The sequence below is a fragment of the Micropterus salmoides genome, unplaced genomic scaffold (assembly GCF_014851395.1).
Source record: "Micropterus salmoides isolate LMB-PRFRI ecotype aquatic unplaced genomic scaffold, ASM1485139v1 Ms_hic_scaffold_5, whole genome shotgun sequence".
In the NCBI taxonomy this organism is placed as follows: Eukaryota; Metazoa; Chordata; class Actinopteri; order Centrarchiformes; family Centrarchidae; genus Micropterus; species Micropterus salmoides.
Window position 1 is genome coordinate 21,928,303 of NW_024044237.1, and position 24,609 is coordinate 21,952,911.

The 24,609-nt window shown below is 40.9% G+C and overlaps 2 protein-coding genes across 2 annotated transcripts; one reads left to right on the plus strand and one right to left on the minus strand.

Moving 5' to 3' along the window:
* The first annotated feature begins 11,447 nt into the window (after positions 1-11,447).
* LOC119888520 (serine protease 23) lies at positions 11,448-15,191 on the plus strand. The gene is made up of 2 exons (XM_038699109.1): positions 11,448-11,720; positions 13,412-15,191. Exon 2 carries the CDS (start codon positions 13,426-13,428, stop codon positions 14,572-14,574), a length of 1,149 nt encoding a protein of 382 aa, XP_038555037.1. The 5' UTR covers positions 11,448-11,720; positions 13,412-13,425; the 3' UTR covers positions 14,575-15,191.
* A 535-nt stretch (positions 15,192-15,726) lies between these two features.
* Positions 15,727-22,025, minus strand: cfl1 (cofilin 1). Its single transcript, XM_038699110.1, has 4 exons — positions 21,871-22,025; positions 18,232-18,542; positions 18,067-18,143; positions 15,727-16,728 (listed from the first exon to the last, which is right to left on the minus strand). The coding sequence occupies exons 1-4, from the start codon at positions 21,871-21,873 to the stop codon at positions 16,616-16,618; spliced, it is 504 nt and encodes a 167-aa protein (XP_038555038.1). The 5' UTR covers positions 21,874-22,025; the 3' UTR covers positions 15,727-16,615.
* Between the last annotated feature and the right edge of the window lie 2,584 nt (positions 22,026-24,609).

A 24,609-nucleotide genomic window follows, 5' to 3' on the forward strand; every position in this document is an offset into this window, starting at 1 on the left:
GCTTGGAATGTTTTGTCACAGCCCTGATGTCTTTTTGGAGCTGTAAATCTCTGTGCCATGTCCTGTCTGTTGAATTTATAGACCCCAATCAGTCGTAGATTAAATGCTGGGCAAAAACAATAAGATCCAGCTGAGCACAGAGCAGAGATGTGCCATGCTGGAATCCAATTATGAGCGTCATTGCTTCATCAATCTGTTCGCAACTGAAAAGAGAACCAGTCAGGGGGACAAAACCCTGAACCCGCGCTTGAGGCGGATCTATATAGAGTATTATTCCCAGGAAAATGAGCTCCTAGGCTTTCAGGGGTCTGTTTCGGACACTGGGAGTGGGGGCTGGCTTTGTTTCTGTGTGATATGCGGTGGTTAAAGGATTAAACTGTGGGTGTGGAGTTGCCCTGAGCTCTTAGAGAGCTCTGAAGCCCAGTCTGCGGCTTCTCTGTTCAAAGTGCACAGGGACAACAAATGGACGGCCTTGTTATTCCCAGGCGAACAGGAAAAGGCTCCAGTAAAAAAGCGCATGGCCAAACCTCAGTGAATTCTTGATGAAGGAAAGAATGCAGCAAGAGAAGAAACATTCTTTCTTTTCTTTTTTTTCATAACCACAAAAACCTCCCAGTGCAGTCTCTTGGCTAGTCCAGCTCCCCATTCACTTGCACAGCTCTGGCAGAGTTAGAATAATAAAAATGCCATGTAGAAGATATCTGGGGGAAAGAGGTGAGCGGTAGAAAAATGCTTTGATTTCACTGAAGGAACATTGTAACAGCTGAACACATGCAACAATAATTTAGCCCTTGTTAGGAACTTTAATTTGTTTGTTGGAAAGAGTGTTTCTCTTTATTCGCAGACAAGTTGTTTAGCATATTGGAAATGTTAAGCAAGCCTGGTGTTGGTTATGGACGCTGCTGTTGTGTTTTGTTGGAGAGCGTTGTCACCAAATTAACATTGCATGTAACTGTGAGGATTAGCATCTGCAGATAACAGCAGAACTGGCAGCCTCTTATGCTCTGTCTGTCAGAGCTGCATCTGGATCGTCTCCTGTTGCTTCATTCAGGGAACGAAGGACAAAATCCACCAGTGCCACAATAGGTTTATTAAGGCGAGACACCACAGTTTTTCCTAATTTACTCATATCACAATGAAACTTTACAAGCTGATGGTATAAATAAATAGAAGCTATTTTTGAATTAAAATGTTTTATGTATAAATTTTAAATATGCAAATGAGGTGTGATTTGCATATCACACAAATTAATTTTCCAGCACATTGAAAAGGATTTATTGACAATATACCGAATGGCCAGGTATTTACAGAATAGTTTATCAAAACATTGTTTTTTCATGGATGTATTGAAAATATACCAGTCATATGTGACTTTTTGTACCACATATTTACAGATAAAATACACTACCACATAAAAAAAAGAACAATAAAAGATATTCTTTTTAAACTCTGTAAATGTCTTGCTACAAGACAATGTGTGTAAAATTATGAGGATCTAACTGCCTTGAAGGGCAAGGAAAACTATACTGTACTTGGCGTACTGGAAACACGTCATTTTGAGAAAACGGCTGTTAAAGATTAGCTAACGCAATAGAAACAGACTTAGCATAAAAACTACATGCACATACATACATACTGTCATTTGTATATGTGTGCGAGGTGAATATGTATGTATGTATGTATGTTATTGTGACTTAGAGTATGAATATATGTTCAAAAGTTATGAAATAGGGATCTGTAGTACAGTGGTTAATACTTTTGCCTTTGGTGTGGGAGACCTGGGGTCGATCCCCACTCACTGCATCTGTCATTGCACTGGATTATGGGGATGTGATATAAAAGTGACCAAATTATTAAATGAACATGGAGGAGGAAAGTTTTTGGCCGTTTAATAAGTAGGTGAAACAATATTTCATATCCCTGTGTGATTGCCAAATAATAATGTTGTTCAGTGTCTTTATATTTTCAGATGAACGTTACCTAAGCTGTACCCTTGTATGGAGACCTAACGATATTAACTGGTCGTGCTTGCTGTCAGCCTCTCAGCTCCACAGGAGCTGCTGCTGAGTTTGTAAGTTGTTAACCCTGAGAAGAGGGAAATACTGCATTCTGTTCTAGAAAGAGCAACTTTAACTCCAGTGACAGCCCACTGTAGTGACCTAGGCGGCTTCTCATAGTAATAGTCTCATAGTTGCAAATTAGGTTGAAATCTAAAAATTGACAGATTGAAGCAAAATCATCATTTTGGATAGTGGTCAATCAATCAATACTCAATCATCTGAAAGACTGGTTGTTACTCACAAGCATAAAGCGTTTATTCCTTAAAGGTGCTTTTTGTTGTGTTCAGGGGGGCTGGGGTAAATACGCACTAACACACACTGCCTGGATTCCTCTCCTCAGTTTACAGACCACATGGCTGTGGCTGTTATCAGGGCTCCTTCATTACCTGGCAACACAGTTGTTCCTGCAGGCGGTTCCTTTGTGAGTTCTCTGGAGCAAAGAACTGTGGCGATAACATTCCAGAACACTGCAGAACATTCCATTCTGGACTCAGATGCTAGAGGACTGATGTGTGGTGTGGACCCAAACGCAGACACTAACAGGAGGATTCAGTTCAACAGAAAATATTTATTTAAACAAAACTTAACTGCACAGGCTTCCATAGAGCTCAAGGTAAAGTCCATTCCAAAGTAAATCCAAAAGACAGGTAATCCAAAACACTGAACAAGGAACTAGGCAAGAAGCAAGGCGGAACACTCAACAAGACGAAAGGACATGACCCAGACTGGAGTCACAAGCAGGCATACATATATACAGGGACTAACGAGCGGGGCAGGAGCAACACAGGTGAGGGGGATCAGGACTAATGAGACACAGGCAGGTAGAGAGACAGCAGGGGGGAAACAGACAGACACCAAGGCCATAGGGAAACTAATAACCAGGAAGAAACAGAATATAAATAACTGAACCAGAACGTAAGCAGACAGATCACTAATATACCAAAAAAATACAACAGGGAAAACAGACTGAACTAAGATTAAACAGAACGCAGAGCAAACATGGACAAAATAATATCGAAGTACACGGACCAGGAGTAGACACTAAGAACTAACTAAACAAGACTACACAGAGAAACACAGAACCAAAAACGGACTTAAACAGGAAAGACATGAACACAAAACCACACTCTTAACAAGTGGTGTATAAAGACCTTACATAATGAACCGTTACGTTTTTATTACCTTAGAATGAGCCATTTCTATCTATATACACAGCGGGACACCTTACATCGCCATGTTGCGCCGCCATGTTTCTACAGTAGCCCAAACGGACAAAGTTTTATCACAATATTGAATACGTACGAAGAAGAAGTAGTAGTAGTAGTAGTCTGGTTTGTTAGAAGTAAGAAGAGACAGGGAATTTGGAAAAATGGAGGACCATTTTTTTTATTTTTTAGCACAAGAGCCGATAGAGCGTGTCGGCCACCGTAGCTTCTCCTGCGCACTTGAAAAATGAGGACACTTAGCAGGGAGTGAGTCTAACTAGTGTGACTAAAACTTACACACTGAACCTATAAAGCACCAATCAATATTTCTATATTACAATGCAAGCAACTGTATTCTGCAAAACATGTCCAAAAGACCCACTGTTTGCTACCTGCCTAGAACCAAACAACACAGACAGAGGAAGCGACTAGCTGGTGAACACAGTAAAACAGCTAGCACGCTAAAGAGCAAAATATTCTTTCTGATGAGTTGGTTGAGACCAAACTAGAGCTAGACTTACATTTGTCAGGGGCCAGAAACACAACTCCAAATGAATGCTAATGTTGCTCTGTAACTGCTTGATGTGTAAATTAGCAACCGTTTGCTAACTTGAAGGTGATGACATGGTTATGTGGTGTTTTCAGCTTGTTATGCTGCCCCCAAAAGGCCAAAAAATGAATGCAGCTTTAAATAACTGAATCTCATGTTTGTGAAATCAAAGTAGTCTGCATTACATTGAGGAGATACAGTCAGTACCACTGAAGCTCTGCATATTCCACTTTGGGAAATAAACTCATTAAGGGCAGATAAGAAGATTTTGTACGATGAATATTTAAAAATAATTATTTTGTTGCCTGTTGTCCCTAAGATTGATCACATACAGGCTGTAGATACTGTACCTGTTAAAGAAACCGTAATACCAAAGCTGTTTAAAGAACAGGTGAAATATCTTGTAGGTAAGAGAGATATGCAAATAGGAGTTAAGAGTATATTTCAGTGTCTCTGTAGATGAAGGACAGTCTCATACAGAGTGTCAGCGGGAATGTTCGCACTGAGGCTGTAAATATTTGGGTCTGTTTACTGAGTCCTTTACAGCAGATTTGTTCTTCCACTCAAATGACCTGAATGCTTTTTGTCTCAGTCTCCTCCACGGAAACAGCTTGAGCTGGATCCATCTCATGTGGTCAGATGATTTGCAGTCGCCTGCGTAGTGTTTCTATCACAGCCTCTTTTGATGATTTCTCGATATTCAAACCATATTTGTTTGATGAACAATGACGGCCTGTCAATCTATTTGAGGCTCATCTCCATTTGCATTTTCTATAATGTATAACAGCTGTGTAGCCTCTGTGACTCCAGACCCTTTCACTTCTACTGTCGCTGTTGATCTCAGACGGAGAGCCACTTCTATATAATCTCTGGTCTCCCAAAAGAACTCACATTTCAAAACATTTCTAGCATTCCCAGTGTAATTTCTCCCTTCTGGTATCAGTTAAATTCCCCAAATATTCAACCCACACACTGGTTATGCCTGTCGTTCCTGAGTTTCTAGTTAATATTTTGGCTCTGAGCTACTCGTCACCCTGGGAGGTTGTGTGAGAAGTACAGTATTTTTTTGTGTGGAAGTGAAGACATAAAATTGATTTGCCTCTGTGAATTTTCCAATTGGACAGCATTGTTTTCAGGGTCAAGATTTGTTCGGGTCATGATTAAAATAACAAAAATAATATTAGTGATAAAAACTGAAGCTAAAAACAATAACATAAGACTCAAAGATCATAGGATTTGGTTTAGTTGTATCTGGCTCAAATAATAAGATATAATACGCACCGTTAACAGAAATTTCTGTTCTATTTTTCTTCATCATCACTTCACTGAGGCAAGGCCAAGCAAGTTTATTTATATTTCAGCAACAAAGCAATTTTACATTGCTTCACACAAAACATCACAAGCATGGAGACAAAGTGCAAAAGAAACACACCACTAAAGGACATGTGTTTAAAGACATTAGACAGTGGTCATTAAAGTGCCAAGAGAAGAGAAAATGAAAACAAGCTAAAAAAATAATAACACAGGGAGAAGATAGAAAAATGAAAGTTACAGTGCAGAGTAAGAAATGAACAGTCATTTGAATAAAAGGCAAAAAGAAAAGTATTCAGCCTTGCTTTAAAAGAGAGTTGCAACAGACCTGCAGTTTTATGGGAGTTTGTTCCAGATATATGGTGCATCAAAAGTCAACGCTGCTTCTTCAGGGTTAGTTTTGACTCTGGGTACAGAAAGAAGACCTGTCCCAGACGACCTGAGAGGTCTGGATGGTTCACAACATAGCAGTCGATCCCTAATCCATTCAATCTTTCTAAACCAACAGCAGTATTTTAAAACCAATTTGTTGACAGACACGAAGCCAGTGTAAAGACCTCAGACCTGGAGTGATGTGATCCACTCTTTTGGTGAGGAACAATATTTCTGTGGCCTCTTTCTACAGAAAGCTTACATTTTGACTAAGTTGACAACAATCTGCGAAGTTGCTTAATAGTGATAAGCAGATTTATTTTGCCCTTGGACAATAATTCATGTTGGAACCATTAAATCACTTGATTAAGCCAACAGATGCCTGTCTCTTTTCCATATGTCCAGGCCAAAGAGATGTTTTAAGGTTGTTATGGGAGGCCAGAGGTTGGAGCGACAGAATACCGTTCTGGACAACTTCCAGTCTGAGCAGCAGACTCCCTCCTACAGCCTTCAATCTGCCCAGACTGGTTAAAGATATGATGAGACACACTCTCTACCTCTCTTCTGATGGATTTCATCGCAGTAAGTTTACATTCCTTTAGTTCTGTTTTTGCTAAATGTGTTTTTCCCTTTTTTCCCTTTCCTCATGCAGCCAAACTAAAATGACATCATGCCGAGGGGAAGTCGGGCTGAATACGTACCCACAAGGCCCTGCAGGAGAAGCAGGGACCAACGGCGGGAGGGGTATCTGCTCAACAGAGGATGAGATATCAATCAGGGAGGAAAATACAATGTCTAAAAAGGTATTTCTGGCACAGATGCAGCTCTTTGTCAAGTGCTGCAGCAACACGAAGACTGAAATGTGGAAAATGTCTGGTCTGTTTTGTTCTGATGATGAGGAGAGATAGAGGACAGACAGATGGGATGGGAGGGCTTTGATGAAAAGGGAAGAAGCAATAAATGTGTCCGGATGGGGAAAAAGGCGACATAAAACACTGAGGCACAAGCTGGAAAGGAGAAAAGGGGACATTCTTTGTGTTCACAGTTCACCTCTCTTTAAAGAACTGCTCTCTAAAAAGGCTCCAGTTTCTGTGGCTCCTAAGTGACAAGAGGGTCTGGCTGAGACTGGGTCAAGAGCTGCAGGATTGTTATAAAAGGTTCACTCTACTGTTTTAAGGCTCAGATGGCTTGTTTGAATCTGAAGCCAATTATCAGATTAAAGAGTCCAAAGAAAAACCTGTGATCCAGTTAACAAATCCCCATTTGCTTATGTGGGGCCCTCACAGCATGTCAGCTGAACGATCACACAAGCCTTGATCCCCTGGCCCACCATGATGTCATTATAACGGACCACATCTTTGTTCCCTACCTTAACGCACACATATATTTAACTCTAATTTGCACAATATGGGACTATTGCAGGCTTTGAGTAGCGCTCAGCTCTGCAGCACCATTTCCATGGAAATTTAAGGTATGCCTGCTCACACATACCCAGCGTGAACTCACTCATCTGGAATCCTCCACGCCACTTTCTTCCAGACTGAACAAGCTCAGCGCCGACAGCCAGCAGTAATGACATATATTAGGGAATCCTGCACAAACAGTGAATAATTATGAAGAATGTCAAACACAAGGAGACACAGACAGCTGGAAACCTGGTGGCTTTCATGTCATTTGTTTTCCTCGATCCCCCGTTCACACAGTGACAGCCTAATAACACACTCCCTGGAAAGTGGTCAGATGTTAATGAACATGACAGGCATTTCTCCAGAGGGGGAAAGGTGGGATGTTTTTTTGTTTTCTTATGTGATTCATCTTGGAAAATGTGGGTCAGAGAAAGTGACAAGTGACTGAGTGAGTGCCAAGATTGGGGGGGGTTGAGGATAAGGGTCATTGACCTTCAGGACCTCGGTGTTAAAGAGACAGGAACATGAGAAAAAATATGCGCTATGTAGAAGCACGTTAATGCTTAACCAAGAGGCTGACCAAGAGATACAGTTCTTCCAAAACAGTCTTGTTTGCTAGCAGCATGGCTTTGGGTTAAGCAATGGTCAGTCCACCACTTTGGGTCAGACTCAACAACTATTGGATGGATTCACATGAAAGTTTGTACAGACACTCATGAACTCCAGATGATGAATCATAGTGACTTTGGTGATCCACCAACTTTTCCTGTAGCGCCACCAAAACAGTTGGTTTACAGTGAGATGTCTCTATTATTTGATGAATTGCCATCAGATCAAAAATGTTAGCGTTGTCATTGTATTCATGTTACCATACTGATAGCAGTTAGCTCAAGCACAGCTGTGCAAAAGGGCAAGCCTCACAGAGGCGCTGGCATGGCTGTAGACTCTTAGTCTTGTTGCTTTACACATTCCCTAGCATTTGGACTGCTGGATGCAAAAGTTTATTCTTACAGCATTTAAGGAGAGCAGAGTTTTTAAAATCAGTAGCCATTTAATCACAGCAAACAATATAAACATGACCATGAAAATGTCTTAAAGTTCTCACACAGTAAAATAAAAGTCTTTGATGAGTATGTATTTTCTATGAAGTGCTGCTCAATAAATCACTTCTGTGTAAGGCTTTCATGTTTACATCTGGTCTGTTCATTGACCAGAAGGCCTGCTCGAAGCCAACGACTGATCTGACTCTACATAGCAAAAGAGTGACCAATAAAATTAGCATCACACCTGGAGTCCATGTATGAATGAGCACAATCTGTGACGTGGAGCTCATGGTCTGCTGTGCAGTGGGAAAAAATACACCATCAAACAGAGGCAGCAATGTGTCAGTGTCACGGGGTCGATTCTCAGTCCAGGAATTTTCTTTCATCTGGAGCGGACAAGTTCTCCCTGCGTTCAGTTGCATCCTTCCAAATGTCAAAGACCTGCAGGTCAGGCGAATTTATACTCTAAATTGTGTGCTGTGAGTGTCTGTATTAGTCCTGTGGTGGACTGAAAACCTATCCAGAGGGTTCATTTACATTTTTACACCACCCAAAGCATGCTGGTCCCTTGTGACCCTTGACAGTAATAGGCAGGTAAAGCCTGAACAATTGAATGAACACTGTCAAACAAGACAAATAGTTTTCGGAAATGAAAGATATACTACCAACAGCTGTTTTTAACAGTTGCAAGACAGATTTTTCCTTTAAACTGTCAACTATACAGCAGGCACCTCTTCTGAAAACTGAACCAAGAATGAACCCTGAAACACGTGTTAGACAAGAAACTGCTAATCTACCTTACAACAGACAGGAGACAGGTGGGACACTAGACCCAGAAAGATATTTTTTTTAAAATCTTGACAAGACTTCTTACCGTACACATCAATTTACACAGGCTGACAAATTGAGCAAAATATATAGGAAAATTTCCCTCATGTGTATAAAAGCTTCGATACAGACTTTAAAGGATTAGCTTGACTTTTGGGGGAACTTGGAAAGAGTTAGGAATTACAATACAATATTTTACTGAAAAACAGACACATTAATACTGTATTTAATTTAAATGGTTCTTTTCTATTTTTGCCCTACAAAATTAATTAAATTAAAGGAATAGTTTAACATGTTGGGGAATACAATAATTCGTTTTCTTGCAGAGGCTTGCATGATTAGATTAATACCACTCTTATGTCTGATGCTACAGCCAGCAGCTGGTTTGCTTAGCTTAGCATAAAGACAGAAAACAGGGGGTAAACAGATATATACGAGCACCTCTAGCTCACTAATTAACACATTATATCTGATTTGTTTAATTTGTACAAAAACTAGAGGCGTTATGGAGAGAAGAGGACTTATGTTCAGGACTATTGCTTCACCAGGTGCCAGGTCCAGTTCATAACTTTCCGATAAAACTACAAATTTAAGTTTTTACACTTTACACTTTTTGCACAGATTAAACAAACAAGATATAATGTGTTAATTACTGAGCTGTAGAGACACTCATTTTGTTCCCTTTTGACAGCTAGCTGTTTGCCTCTTGTTTATGCTAAGCTAAGCTAACCAGCAGCTGGCTCTAGCTTTATACTTACATATTTTGACATGAGAGTGGTATCAATCTTCTCATCTTACAATCAGCAAGAAAGCAAATAAGCGTATTTCCCAAAATGTTGAACTATTCTTTTAATAACTGTGTCTGCATCTTCTGTCCTCTTTAATTTTACTGTGCTGGAGACAAATATGAGCAGAATATTTTTGAGGAAGAGAGAAAAGAAGAGGACAGAAGGAAACACAAGAAATCTCTTGTGTAGCAGACAGACAGGCAGCGATACCATCATCACACACAGCATGCTTACAGAGTTACACATTTACACCTCTCTGGCCTCTTGCCTGCTGCCTTCCTTCCCATCCACAATGATTTCCCTCTGTATTTCTGAGGGAATATACTTTACACTTAATCTGTCAACACAGCTCCAGCTGAAGATTTTATTACAGGGATGAGGAGCAGGTTCTTTAGGTGTTTCCTCCGTGGTGACATTTGCTCCAGGACAACAGTGGTCACATTGTGCCAACAGCCTGACTTGTGTCCTTGTTGGGAGATTCTTCAGCATTCCTGAAAGCACTGTCGCTGTGACTGGGAGCTCTGTTTCGCCACCCCTGACGCTTCAACAAACCCCATGGGAGCGTCGATGCGCAGCTCCCCAAATTCCATAGGTTCACTGAGACCCTGAATGAGACATGAAAGACCTTTTGGAGATCAAGGTCAGTCAGCAGAGGACGAGGTGAACACTGCTACCAACGTGCCCCAACAGCTCTACGATCTATGAGCATACAGGAGTTGGTCTATTGTGGCTCTTGGCATAGATCATAACTGGAATACATAATGCCAAAAACAAGACTTTTCTTGCTTGGGTGTAGCTGTAGGCTGCCAATGAACATGCCAAATGCTAGATATGATGAAGACTATAAACACTTTGATCTGTAACTGAGTCATAAAAGGAAAAACAATTACTCAGTCATGTTGATTCACTGCGTTGAATGTTAAATCTTTATGCCATACTGAAAACAAGTGGGGTTGAGGTAGAGGCTGAAAAACAGAAGTCTTTCATTTAATCCCATAAAAGACTTTTCATATTAATGAATACACATAATTTGATCTAACTAAATTCATACAATTAAGTCAATCTGAGTTTACACTAACTGAATGTACAGATTATAAAATGATTAAGGCATTTTGAAACCTGGTACCACTTTTTCTTTTACAAGCAACCTTTATAAATGGTTTACAAATTGTAAATATTGGCCTAAAAACATTCATGTTCCCCTCAGGATGAAATGTAATAACTTTGGTTATCCTTATCTTTTCACCGATCACCATCATCGGGTCAAATTTGTAATTTGTCCAATATTTCTTTAGCTGCCAAAATAATGACATTCCCATCAGCCTCAGCTGCAGTTGTATTTATGCAAAGCATAGCATACTAAAACGCTAAATTAAAATGGTGAACATGTTAAACACATAGGTTAATCATTACACCGGTAAAGTATTAGCATTGTCATTGGAAGCATGTTTGAATGTTACCTAGATGACGTTATTGAACAAACCCTTAAAGTAATTATAATTATCAATGATTAGCATGCTAACATGCTAAACTAAAATGGGTAACGTTAAACTTTAACTTACACCTTAAGTGTTAAACTTGTTAGCATTGTCATTGTTTAGCAAATGTTAGCATTTTAAAATGCTTAATTAAGATGAACATGTTAATCTTATAGACCTGCAGCTTAGCTTTTCATTAAAATCTGTCTGTACTTGGTAAAAACACTTAATACGATTTTTCCACGTATTATCACGTTATACATGTAAAATTCATATAAAACATGAGAATAAGCTGTAGCAGGACACTTGTTTGCTAACTGTCCCCCCTCAGCAGGCACACAGGCGGAGGCGGGGCGTTAGGACCGTGAGGCAGGACGCGTCAGAGAGTAAACACTTCTTTTCAGACAAGAGACTTTTATTTGTGGCTCTCAGTCTGAGCTGGGCAGGTTTCACAAGAAGTACTGTCGGTCCCGACACCCAGAGGGACGCCGGTGCCTTTTTTGTACACGCTGTAAAAGAGCGAGCAAGACTGTCTTTCCGGAGGACGTGCACAGAGAAACTACCTGCCTGTCACCGGAGATGATGAGCAAAACCTGGGAAATGATTCTGAGGGACTCTTCTGATGGGATGGAAAACGTGACTGCGATGTAAACACGGACTATCGATCTCTAATCAGGAGGTAATGCCTAAAATCTCCAGTTGTGGACAATGTTGCATGTACAGGTCTTTTCATAAATAATGAAAAGGGTTTTTACAGCCGTATGTAGCCAGATGTATTCAGGCCAAATGTTAGAGTGAAATAAATGGTAGGCTATATAAGATTAAATGTGTGTATAAGGTCTCATATGTTTCTTTTTCTTCTCTCAGTCTGTTGTTTCTTGGTCCCAAACATCCCTTCAATCATCTTCATCATCGTTGTATGACAGATGTTAGAGAGAGATGAACTTAATTTGACTCTGCTGCATGCATGTCAGACAAGATTAGATCATATTAAATGCTGAACAGGGAGTCTTCTATACGCTTCAGACCAGCAAACTGGAGTGTTTTAGATACCTGTCTGTGTTTTTTTTTACTGAACAAGTATGTATCCTCCCTTTTTATATACAATACAGCACTGAAACGATTTATCTGCACTATTTTTTAAAGAGGCACTGTAATCTCCAAGTTAACTGCAGCAGCCCCAAAATCAACGCTCTCCCACCATTTTGCCTCCAGTTACATGCTGTCACTTTGCAGAGGGATGTCTTCTGGATCATTTTCCTGTGGTTTCAATCAGACCGAGCCTCTAAAACCTCTGAAAGAGCTGCAGTGCTTTGGTTTAGAGCATGAACATTTTGTCTTAAGAACCTTAAGAGGCTCTGAAAACACAGTTATGTCATTGCTTCACATCCCCAAATCACTGTTTTACCACAGCCTGGTAAATGCACTGCTTCACCATCCAATTTATCTACTTAAGATGTTCTGTGACTGTCTGCCACAGCTGTCACGCATCTGACACATGCTTTCCCTCCTTAGAGGAGCTTTGTAACTCTGCCTCCTTTCTAGTGGTGTCTGGATCAGCACATAGGTGTGTGGACAGGCCTCACCCTGCCCTTTGTTAGGGATAATGCTCAGTTTTGCCACCGTGCCTCGACTTGTTTCTTTTCACTTTTTACACACCTGCTCTCTCCGTTGCCATGAGTGCCTCTGGGTCCACAGCCTTCAGAGGGGATCAAGTGTCTCCTTGTCCCTGCTAATCTGCCCTGAAAGCCCCACGCATACTGTGAACTCGTTAATGTTTGACATAAAACAACTTCTTACCTCTGAGCTTTGACTGTAACTTCCACACCTCTTGTTTGGACCTATTCAGTCTGCGATGATCATGTCTAGGAACGCGCTTTTTTTAAATAAAATAATCACACACTGCATATCTTTTACTTTGAGAGTGTTTACCACTCAGCTTTGTTTTTGCTTCTCAGCTACGTCTATGGCCACTTTGCCTGCTCTTTTTTCCACTTCCTTTGGAATTTGTCTGTGACTTTTGTACCAAACAGACTTTAAAATGCTTGTTTGTTTCCATCATGCTGAAATCCTATTTTCCTGGTAATCTATATTGTAGGAACAAGAGGTCCATTGTTGCCTTGCACCTCATGAAACTCTGGCCTGGCGTTGCAACACTAGGTTTTGCAAGCTGACCTCACTTGCATAGGCGCAGTAATTTACAATCAACTGTGAAAGATTTATGAGGGATTAGAGTTTGCGTGTTTGTAAGACAGCTTGTTTGGGAATGTATTCCACAGTTGTTTTCCTGACAAACATGTAGGAATTCACGCAATCTCGCAGGGATAAGCTGTTTTTCTCATGTATGTGATTGATTTTCTGTCGTTGCAGTGTTTTCCATCACCATGATGTCGCCACGTGGGCTCCTGACTTACCTGCTCCTGCAGCTCTTCCTCCCGCTCACCCTGTCCTTTCTGCACCCTCCTCACCACCCGCCTGTCCACGTACCCACGCTGGTGCCTCATGTGCCGACGCCTCTCATCCGCTCCCGCTTCAGCGCTCAGACCCAGCTGGACTTCACCACTCACTGCAACTCCAGCTGCTTCCACAGAGGAGAGCAGGGGGCCCAGAAGGAGCAGCTCACAGAGAAATTGGCTTTTGAGACACTATACGCCAACGGCTCCCGCACTCTCACTACTGTAGACGTGAAGGGTGATGAGGAGGTTGAAACGGATCACTTTGATCACCCTTCACCGATTCGAGGAACAAGAGTGAAGCCCAGGAAAAAACGAGTGAGGCGGCAGATTTATGGCGCAGACGGACGCTTTAACATCCAAGGTGACAACTTCCTATTGGATTACCCTTTCTCCACAGCCGTGCGGATCTCCACCGGCTGTACCGGCGTTCTTGTGTCTCAGCAGCATGTCCTCACAGCTGCCCATTGTTTGCATGATGGGAAGGATTATGTCAAGGGGGCGCGGAAGCTCAGGGTGGGCTTCCTGATTCCTCCATCCATCAACGGCACCAAAGCCGGCCTCACTTCTGCCAAGAAGCCTCTGGTCCGCTGGGTGAGGGTGAAACGTACCCGTGTGCCAAAGGGCTGGATCCAGGGCCCTCAGGAGGTTAGCATGGACTTTGATTACGCCCTGCTGGAGCTGCGTTGGCCTCACCGACGTCCCTTCATGCGCCTCTCCGTGGCTCCCTCCTCTGATGACCTGGCAGGGAACCGCATTCACTTCTCTGGTTTCGACAGCGACAGGTCCGGGGAGCTGGTGTACAGATTCTGTCCCGTGGAAGAAGAGTCCAGCGACCTGATATACCAGCACTGTGATGCCCGACCTGGAGCCAGCGGCTCTGGAGTGTATGGAAGAGTGTGGGACAACAGTTTAGAGCGATGGGAAAGAAAGGTCATTGGCATTTTCTCTGGACACCAATGGCTGGAGATAGATGGGGAGAACCGGGACTACAATGTGGCCGTGCGCATCACTCCTCTGAAGTTTGCACAGATCTGTTACTGGGTACACGGTAACCGACTAGACTGTGTCCAGGACTAAGACAAAAGTAGGACAAACGGACAAGGAGGAGGATTTGAGAGTAGGCTATAGCATGAAAAACACAGGAAAGCACAAAGCGGCTGAAAACGTACAAGGTGAAATGTCTTATTTCCCCTAAAGAGAGTGAGTAAAACGGGATTAAATCCACGCAAAAATAAATTCAGTGATGCACCAGTAGGGCAGATCTACTCATCTACTTTTGGACCAAGATCCCCTTCACTGATTTATTTCTGTCCTGTATTTAATTTGCTCCCTGTAACCTCTGGGCCCATTCAACAAATCTGCCTGTGAGATCATCAACACGGCATCTTTTAATACGTTTTTCCCGCAGTTAGTTTAATAACACACTCAGTGTTTCCACAGTGTTAACATAAGACACTTTTCCTCATGTGTCAGTAGCAGCAGATTATTTTCCTACTCTGGATGACGTTTTGTCTTTATATCTTTCCTGCTCTCTTTTCTGACTCTGGGGAAATGGTTTGGTATTTTTATAGCTCTTCAAGGATCATTCAGTTTGTGGAAACCACTGATGCTCTTGTCACTGTGGACTGGGCAGAGTGTTCTTTTTTTTTTGAGAAATTCGTGATATATTTTAATAAACAGAGATTTATAACACAGTTTGTGTCAATAGTCTTGGTTTCACTAGTTGTGGTTGGGCACCATCATGTGGTCCTAACAGGTACTGCAGAATCAATAATCCCTGAACAGCAAAGATGGACTCTAGTTTTACTTAAATTTACTTTATTCGCCACGTCATTTGTTTCAAGCAAAAATGTACTGATTCAAGCTTCTCAGATGTAAATATTTACTTTAATAACATCCATTATTTGAAATCGAATATCTTTAGACTATTTGAATTTGGGACGCTGTGATGGATTTGTTTGTTTTTTTATAATGAAAACTGTTGGAATTGATCATGATGAGCTGATTATTTTATTACTTATTCATTTGTGCAGTAAGATCTGAGCATCATCATTGAAATGTAAGACTTCACAATGGGTGCCATTCACCATAACCAAAATGCTACAAACCGATCTGATGTGTAACAGATCACCAAAATCTGAAAAATTACAAATTTGAAGTAGGCCCAACGGCTCAAGAGTAGGTTTTTACAAAACACAAGTAAAACAAGTGGAAAAAGAGCAGAACGAGTCAGTAGTTTAGTGCTTTTTATTAGAGATAAGGAGACGATACAAAACATCCACCATTCAATATTCAGTCTAAACTCTGACCGCTGGTCTTTCATATACACATCGCTCCCCATCAGACCTTCATAACACCGAAGATTTTAAATCAAGAGGATCCTGGTTTTAACGAGTACAAGGAATGTTGTCCGTTTACTACATCAAATGCCATGGTTTTCTGACCCAGAACTGAAAATTAAAAAAAAAGGGGTCAACTCAAGTTTTGGAATTTGCATGTTCAAAAAGAAAGAAAACACAATGGAATAACAAAAACAAAAAAAATATATATATTTAATTGTGGTTCCCCCAGAGAAGGTTTTGTTACATCTTGTGCAATCAAGAGTGAATTAGTTCATACTACAACTAGTCTCAACTACACACACACTTACAAAACTTAACTAGAAGTTTGGCAAAAAAAAAAAAAAGTAGTTGGAACGATTTGTCAGAATTCAATGGTTGGAAAACTAAAAAGTTTGTTGTCTGTCTTTCTCTGCAGTCAGTCAAATGGAACCCAGAAAGAACAAAACCTTGTCCTTAAACATGAACAATATGTGTATTTAAGTTTATCATCATCATCCTTCCTCAGTTGTATCTTAATGTTTTTCCTTAGTGTGTGTTTTGTTCATATTCTTTATGTTGCGTGAACTGGAATGACAGTCAGCATTTCTGGAATTTCTTTTTGTGTGTCTGTCACTTGACCCCAAACCCACCCACAATATCCCACCCCGAGAGTCCCGCAAATGGTGCTGGTTCTGCTTTTGCCCTTCTCCAAACCACACTGGAATGAACAGCTAAACCCAACAGATGTGTCTGAAAGGCCTCGATCGAAGCCAGAGGGAGGGAGGGAGGGGCAGTATTTATATAGGGGCTCCTTCCAGGCTGACTACTGACGAGCCGCCAAGCTTTTCTGCCAGGGTGTGCCGATCTTTGAGGTCTTCCAAACCATTCACCTGCCACTCGTGCTTAATACCTGAAATAAAAACAAAAGGTAAATGTTGTACAAGGTTTCAGACAAAGAAATAAAACATCACTGGATCATCACTTTTGCTAAATAAGGTGTGTCAACCAAGTAAGCCCAAATATAACAGAGCTTATCCTTTGAGTCAGCTTATCTGTTGAACGCAATATATGGATAATATCCTCCATCATGTTATATGTAATTTAGATTGTCATGATATGGTACATCTTCTGAAAATTAAAGTAAGAAATTGTTTATGGATTAATATTAGCTTATCCAGCAAACAGCCTGACAAAGGTTATTCATCTTGGTGGCGCAAAACAAAAATCTAAAAATCCAATATTGCCATAAAATAGCACTTTGATTTTTAACTCTGCCCACAATAGCCTGGAACTATATAAAAAGGGATAACTACCGAGATATATATGCTGAAGAAAAATCTGTGGTACACAAACGTATGTTGTCTGACAGTACATATCATATCACCCAAGCCTATTGTTTAATTAAGCAGAACAAATTATCATACAAGTCTAGTGGCTGAGAATGAAAATCTAAACGTGGTGTGTAGATCCAACAAAATGGGCAGGTACCTGGATGTGATGTGGCCGCTACAGACAAGCTGCACGTGTAGTGAAGACACAGTCAAGGCAGAACTAGCTGACATTCTATTTACTCCAGTGATTTTTGCACTAATGTTTAAAATTATACCCTTTCTAGTAGCTCTTACCGGTAGACTACTTTATCCTTAATTCAGAGCGGTATAATACCTATGATTAGGTATTTGACTAGCAAAATGTTGTTTACGCAAAAGTTTGTTTGTGTATTAAAGATGTTTTTAAGCAGTATTAATTGTCCACATGGGGGCAGCAGAACAAGCTGTTAACAACATCATCACAAACAATTTCCTATTCACACATTCAGCCGACCTGAAGCAACATTAGCTTTCACATATTGTGGAGTTTCTGACCACCTGAACTCCTGAGGGAAATATCTGGCTGCTAAATGCTCCGCTATTTTCACCAGCTAGTCACTAAGGTTGTCTGTGGGCCATTTGAGCAGCGAGTTTCTGGCCGGAAAGCCAAAACAATGAGCTGAAAAATTATAAATGATCTGCAGTCAGGTGATATTTCTCTAGTATAGATAGTTATCTGATTTAAATACGCTTTAATTCACTATATTATATCCTGACAAATTGAACCTTTTTCTAAGTGGAAGTATGTGTGCATATGCAAACTTAGTTGGGTGTGGTTATGGTTGGAGTATGTTTTAATTAACACGTTTGCACCTGCAGCTTTGTGATTCTGAAACCATTTATCCATCAGCAAAAACTACACACACACAGCCATTTACCTTCAAATTTTCTCTTGATAGCATCTTTTGAGCTGGCATAGATCATCTTGCTCTTCAAAGGAGCACTTTCAGGAGCCCTGCGAGTGGGGGGGGAATTATTAAAGCCAAATGTGATCTTAATGATGGTCAAGAATCCTTTAACATTGGATATATGGCCGCACTCACCAGAAGATAAAGACCAGGTCCTCCTTCTTCGTTTCTTTGGTCTCATAGGTGGCGTCATACAGGGCGTAGCGGCAGTCGTCTGGGGGCAGCATCTTCACAAAGTGCTGGTATGGGTCCTGGACAGTGGTTCCCAAGTCACCCAGCAGGATCTCTTTGCCGTCATCCAGAACAATGTTCTTGAGGTCCTTGCTCATGCAGAAGAGAATGGCCTTCTTCCTCTTCCTCTTCTCATCCTCGTTTGCCTGAGCCTTACGCACCTTCATGTCATTGAAGACGGCGATAACTTCATCTGTGACTTTCACACCGGAGGCCTGTGGAGAGAACAATCTGTTAGGTCCGAGTTTAATGTATCTAAGGTTCAACTTGACTACTTGACTGACTGAATTCAGTCTCCCCCCCAAGCAGAAAATCTATTGCTAGAACGTTGAATAGTTCTTTAATTACCTTGGACTGATTTGGGTGAATATTGTGATGTAAATCAATTTTTTATTTTTTTTTTTAAGTACATTGACACCAATGCTGTTAAATTACACATTGAGAATCAGTTAATCGCTCACTTTTTAATAAGAAGATGACAAACTCAACTGGTTCTTCCTTTACAAATTTGAGTATTTGCTGGTTTTCTAAGTCTTATGACATTGAACTAAATATATCTATAGATATGTTTGGGTTTCTGACTACTGTTCAAGCAAACTAAGCAGTTTTTGTGATACACTGACCAACCAACTAATCTGGAAAATAACTGACACTTTTATAATGAAAGTAATTGTTCGTTGTTGACAGTTGCAATAATCTTCAACAGGTCAGAAGTGAAGACTTCAGGACAGTTGATACAGACATAATGAAACTGACAAAGGGCCTGAGAGGTCGGCATGTGACTACAACACACTAGGGGTGTGCCTTAGCATATCCTTCATGATAAAGCCTATATAAGAATATTATTGTAACAGAAATACCCAGAAATATTGTGATATTATTTTAGGGCCATATCGCCCACACCTAACACACACACACACAAACAGCAGGAATCCATACGAGGACAACTGATAAAGGACTGAAATGCTAAGGTGTGGCTGTAACAGGCTGTCAGCCATGGTGGTGGAAGAGTTAAGTTGTGTAAGGCAATCTGAAAATGATCCAGCTTTCAGCACAGTTGGTCCAAATGAAACAAACACTGACAGTTCAGTCAGGACAGTCTTTTATTTCCATTTATTATGTATAAGGTCAGACTGTAAGAATAACAAAGGATGGAGATAAACTAAGCCGCTAAAACTGCCTGTCTAAAGTCCACTTTGAATGTGAATACAGATTAAGTTCAGCAAACAGGTGTGTCTAAGTTTCTGTGACAGGCCTGTAGGTATAAAACAGCACACAAGTTATTTCTGCAAGCAGAGGGAACAGCCATGTATCTCTACCATAAAGATGACCACGTGGGTGAGGGCGTGGTCAGGAATTAAGCAGAGTTCAGTCACAGACAATAGGGCTTCTGTAGAAATAAAGAATATAAGTCACATTGCAGAGTCACACAGCTGCTGCATAAACTCCCTCAATCAGGTCTTCTGACTCTGTTTAAGAAACTCCATCACAGGAAAATGCAGTCTCAGGAGAAGATAGAAGAAAACTGCTATCTACCAGCGATGTGTGAATGGAAAAAGGACATAACAATGAAAAGGAAATAATGTGGCAGGAAAGACAGAAACCCTGCTGCAAAGCAGCACAGGCAGACACCGTATGTTTACTCAGGGAGTAAAAGACCTGTATGAGATAACAGTGGACTTTAAAGTAATAATTAACCAGCAAACAACCATACTTCCTTAATCCCAAAATAAGAAATGAACTTTGATATCCCCCCATGTTCCTTGAAGTTACAGCAAAGTCAGTTTTGAAAATATTTTACACATTTCTAAACTCTTTGCATGGGAGACATCACATGACACACTGTATGTTTCCACTTCTTCCTTCCCACTGCCTTGCTTTGGCGTAATTTGCCACAATATTGTTTGTATTTTTTGTTGTAGCAGCAAGCTAACATCACCATGGGGATTACTAAACTCCCACTTTATCTAATCTTAACCAGGGGTACTTTTCTTTACAGAAGTCAAGGTTCAAGTGACTCAACACAAATCTACTCACAGTCCAAGTCTTGAATCCCTCTATACAAGGTAACTGTTAAGATCACATCACACAATTTCACTTGCAAACACAGGCCTAATGGGATTGTGTCCAAACTCTTAAAAACAAAACAGTGCAAAAGAAAATTGTGTAGTGGGCAAATAGTTGAGGACAGGTTGTTAATGGTGCAGACCCCCAATAAAAAGGCAATTGACAACATAGCTGAATGTTAACAAAAAAGAAAGATCAAATATACTGAATTAGATATAATTCTACGAATTAGTATGATGCACAAAACAACTAAAGCATATTCTTCCGTATCTCTAATGCATGTATAAAAAAAAGAACAGGTATCCATTAATTATTCCCTCTTGGTGTCGTATAGTAGTCTAATGGCGTGACAGCGTGCAGCGTGTAGAAACGTCTTTACAAATTAGATGCGCATCTAAAAAAAAAAAGATGCGCAGTACAGACCATGAAGATCCAGCGGCCCGTTAGCTTCAGCTAGCAGATCCAACACCAAACTGGCGTTACATAATTGTGACAATTCAGTCAAATATTTACTACATCCTAACAGATACATGGCGAAATTGCCACATTGCAAATGACAGTAAGTTAAATCCAACTGCAGATTTGTTATACTACGGCACGAAACAAAATGGTCTTTGCACCAAATTCAGGGTGGGGCCATGAATGCAGCACACGCACATGTGTGCGCTAGCTTGCTATAAAAGGCAAAGCTCTGCTCTAACCGATCGTTCGTTTGACAATTCATTCATTTAGTGTCACAACGAAACTCGGCCATAAACCTACAGATTGTCCGTGTAGTACAACAGCAGGCGAGAATTGGCCTAATTTGGAGCACGTAGTCAGCCAGCGTCCAAAAATACTGTTAGCGAGAGAGCCGCGTACAGACAAAGAACAAGAAAATCAGAGCTAGCGCCCTCCATAGTGGGTGTCATTTTATGCCTCTGCTAACGTAGCTAACTCGGCTAACAATATCGACAGCTAATTAGCGCAGAGTCTCTGCTGCACCTGTCAGCGCTGTTATTATGTGAAGCATCGACGAAGTGAAATAACAAACACGATGCGGTGAAACGGCATCATGACAACGATGTTCTTGTTAACTCAAGCGATCTCCTGTCGGCTCTCTGTCGGTGAAACACGGGGAGATGAACGAAATGGCGCCAGCTGTTTTGGACCGTTGGTGTTTTATCTGGTCCGTTATCGCGATCTAGTAAAAACTACCGCACGAAAAAGTCTCTCGACGTGATAAATGTAAAATGCGGCCTCGCCTCGCTCGGTCAAAGCATTATTAGTCGTCCAGATCTCAGACAGCCGAGCTGTTAGCTACCTAGCACCGGTGCTAACAGCGGCTCCTGCGGCACAGCAGCGTTTGATGCTAAAACCAATAAATCATCTATAACATATACCGACCACAAACGACCCCACGTCTTGAGATTAAGTCTAAGTTAGGCGGTCAGAGCTGCGAGGATACAGAAATGATTAAAACGGAGTTAAACCTACCATGGCTGTAGCTCTGAATAGGTCAGCGTCTGCGTGGAAATTGAATGGACTGTGATGATGAATTGTCGGTCTCGCTAACACACTGAATACACCACGTGAACGCGCCTATGAGCGCGACCCTGTCTCGAGCAAGGTGCACGAGCGGGAGCGCATGTCTGCAAACCACGACTGTCCGGCTGTTTTATTTGCTGCCTGGCGTTTCCTTTTGACTTGTGTATAGTCAGTTTTGATAACACAAAGAAGTCGGCAGATCTAATCGATTTATTAATTAGCTTCAGTTCAATATGTTACATACACACATTAAACGGATGATAAAACAAAACAATAATAACCTCCCCAGGTACATTTTAACATATTATTAACCACCGTGACACTAATTGGCATCTGTTTGAGGGGAACTCTATTTTACGTCTTAATTTTTGAAATCTTTTTTTATATGTTCATCTTATTTTTCATGTGATATCGGCACCTTCTACTAAAAACTGTACTTCCTTTGGAGATGGCGGCCAGCGTGCGTGAACAAATCAAACATACCAAACGTGTGGCGGAGAGAATTGTGGGAATATGAGTTTGTTTGTGTAGTATTTGAATGAACCTACAAATCCCTGTTAATATCAGATGTACAGCATTATAAAAAGGATTTAGTCGTGCTCCATTAGTGCTTGATGAATTAAATTAAGATACCACGAAGATTATGATTAAAGCCGTTGATCAGAGTGTTTATTTATGTTTTTATTGTAACCTAGGCTGTTTTAAAAACAAACCATTGTTAGGCTATATATGTTTATAGTCATCATTGTGACAAACGCTGTGATTTCAGTGTCGGTTTCAAAGGCGTCAATCCGCGACATTAATGATTAGGCGTGATAATAAGTGATTAATAAATAAAGCTGCTGTTTTAACCGACATTCAGCAACCAAGCAAAGCGGTTTTCAGGATGGGAGGAAATTATCCGCCACCCATCCCCTTCCTCCCTCCGCTCTCCCCTCCCGTCCCTGCGGTTTTTGTTGGACTCACTTCCAAATATGGAAGTGAACGGTGAGCGGCGGCGGCGGCCGGTGCACGCGCCTCGCTCACAGCACGAGGAGGGCCGAGCCGCGACGCTGATCACCATATAAGGAAACAAGGGACACGAAATTCGCTGGAGCAGATTTTAGTACTCGGCATCTCGTGGAGGGGAGAGAGAAAGACACACAGAGAGAGTCAGTGTTGAGGATGAGAGGCAGCGGCAGACTCCCGGGCAGTGGGAAGATGAAGGAAAATAATGAACCATCTCTCCGGAGATTAAAATGATGCTGCCCGCTTTAAAATCACAGCTGAGGTCAATTCATACTGAGGCGGAGCTGTTTTGGTGGAAGGACGTGTGTTGTAGCTTAACGGCGACGTGGCTGTAAACACAAAGCCTGTAAAACATGACCTACTTTCATTAAATGGCGAAAGAACCAATGAAAACAACACTAATTTCCATCACAAACACATGAAATCATAGATCGCCATCATTGTCCTCAAATCTGCCATTGAGTATCTTCTAAATTCACAAAATATCTTCCCACCTTAGCGGACAGAAAATACAATAGTTTATAATATATATATTTTTAGAAAATGCTGGTGTTTAAAAGCTTATTTTCACTGTACATAGGATATCACATATTAGCTTTTTGTTTGTACTGCACCTAACATACAGTAGTTTCACTCTCACACACACACACACACACACATATATAGAGACAGCAAGAAGGTCTTGGGTTTGTCCCAGTGTCTGTTTGGGCTCTCTCTGGGTTCTCCAGCTTCCTCCCACTGTCCACAGACATGCAGGCTAGGTTAATTGGTGACTCTAAATTGACCAGATTGTATTTGAATATTTACTTTGTAAGTATCAGTACAACAAAATGCAGATTAACACCTAACCACATGTATAAACAGGAGCAAAGAGCATATAGCTATTATAAATGATTGTACAAAATGAACAATAAACCAATATGACTTGTATTGGATGATGTGATATAGGGATGATATGTAGCCTAGGCTACAGTATGAGTAAATGAAGCTTTGACGAGTATAATGATATGGTCTTATAATATCAACAATGAACCTACCATTATATATAGTGTAATGTAATATATACTATGAGCAGTAACACACACACACACACATATGTATATATGTATATACACATAAATATATATATATACATACATACATACATACATACATACATATATATATATATATATATGTATATACATATATATACATAAATATATACACTCACCTAAAGGATTATTAGGAACACCTGTTCAATTTCTCATTAATGCAATTATCTAACCAACCAATCACATGGCAGTTGCTTCAATGCATTTAGGTGTGTGGTCCTGGTCAAGACAATCTCCTGAACTCCAAACTGAATGTCAGAATGGGAAAGAAAGGTGATTTAAGCAATTTTGAGTGTGGCATGGTTGTTGGTGCCAGACGGGCCGGTCTGAGTATTTCACAATCTGCTCATTTACTGGGATTTTCACGCACAACCATTTCTAGGGTTTGCAAAGAATGGTGTGAAAAGGGAAAAACATCCAGTATGCGGCAGTCCTGTGGGCGAAAATGTCTTGTTGATGCTAGAGGTCAGAGGAGAATGGGCCGACTGATTCAAGCTGATAGAAGAGCAACTTTGACTGAAATAACCACTCGTTACAACCCGAGGTATGCAGCAAAGCATTTGTGAAGCCACAACACGCACAACCT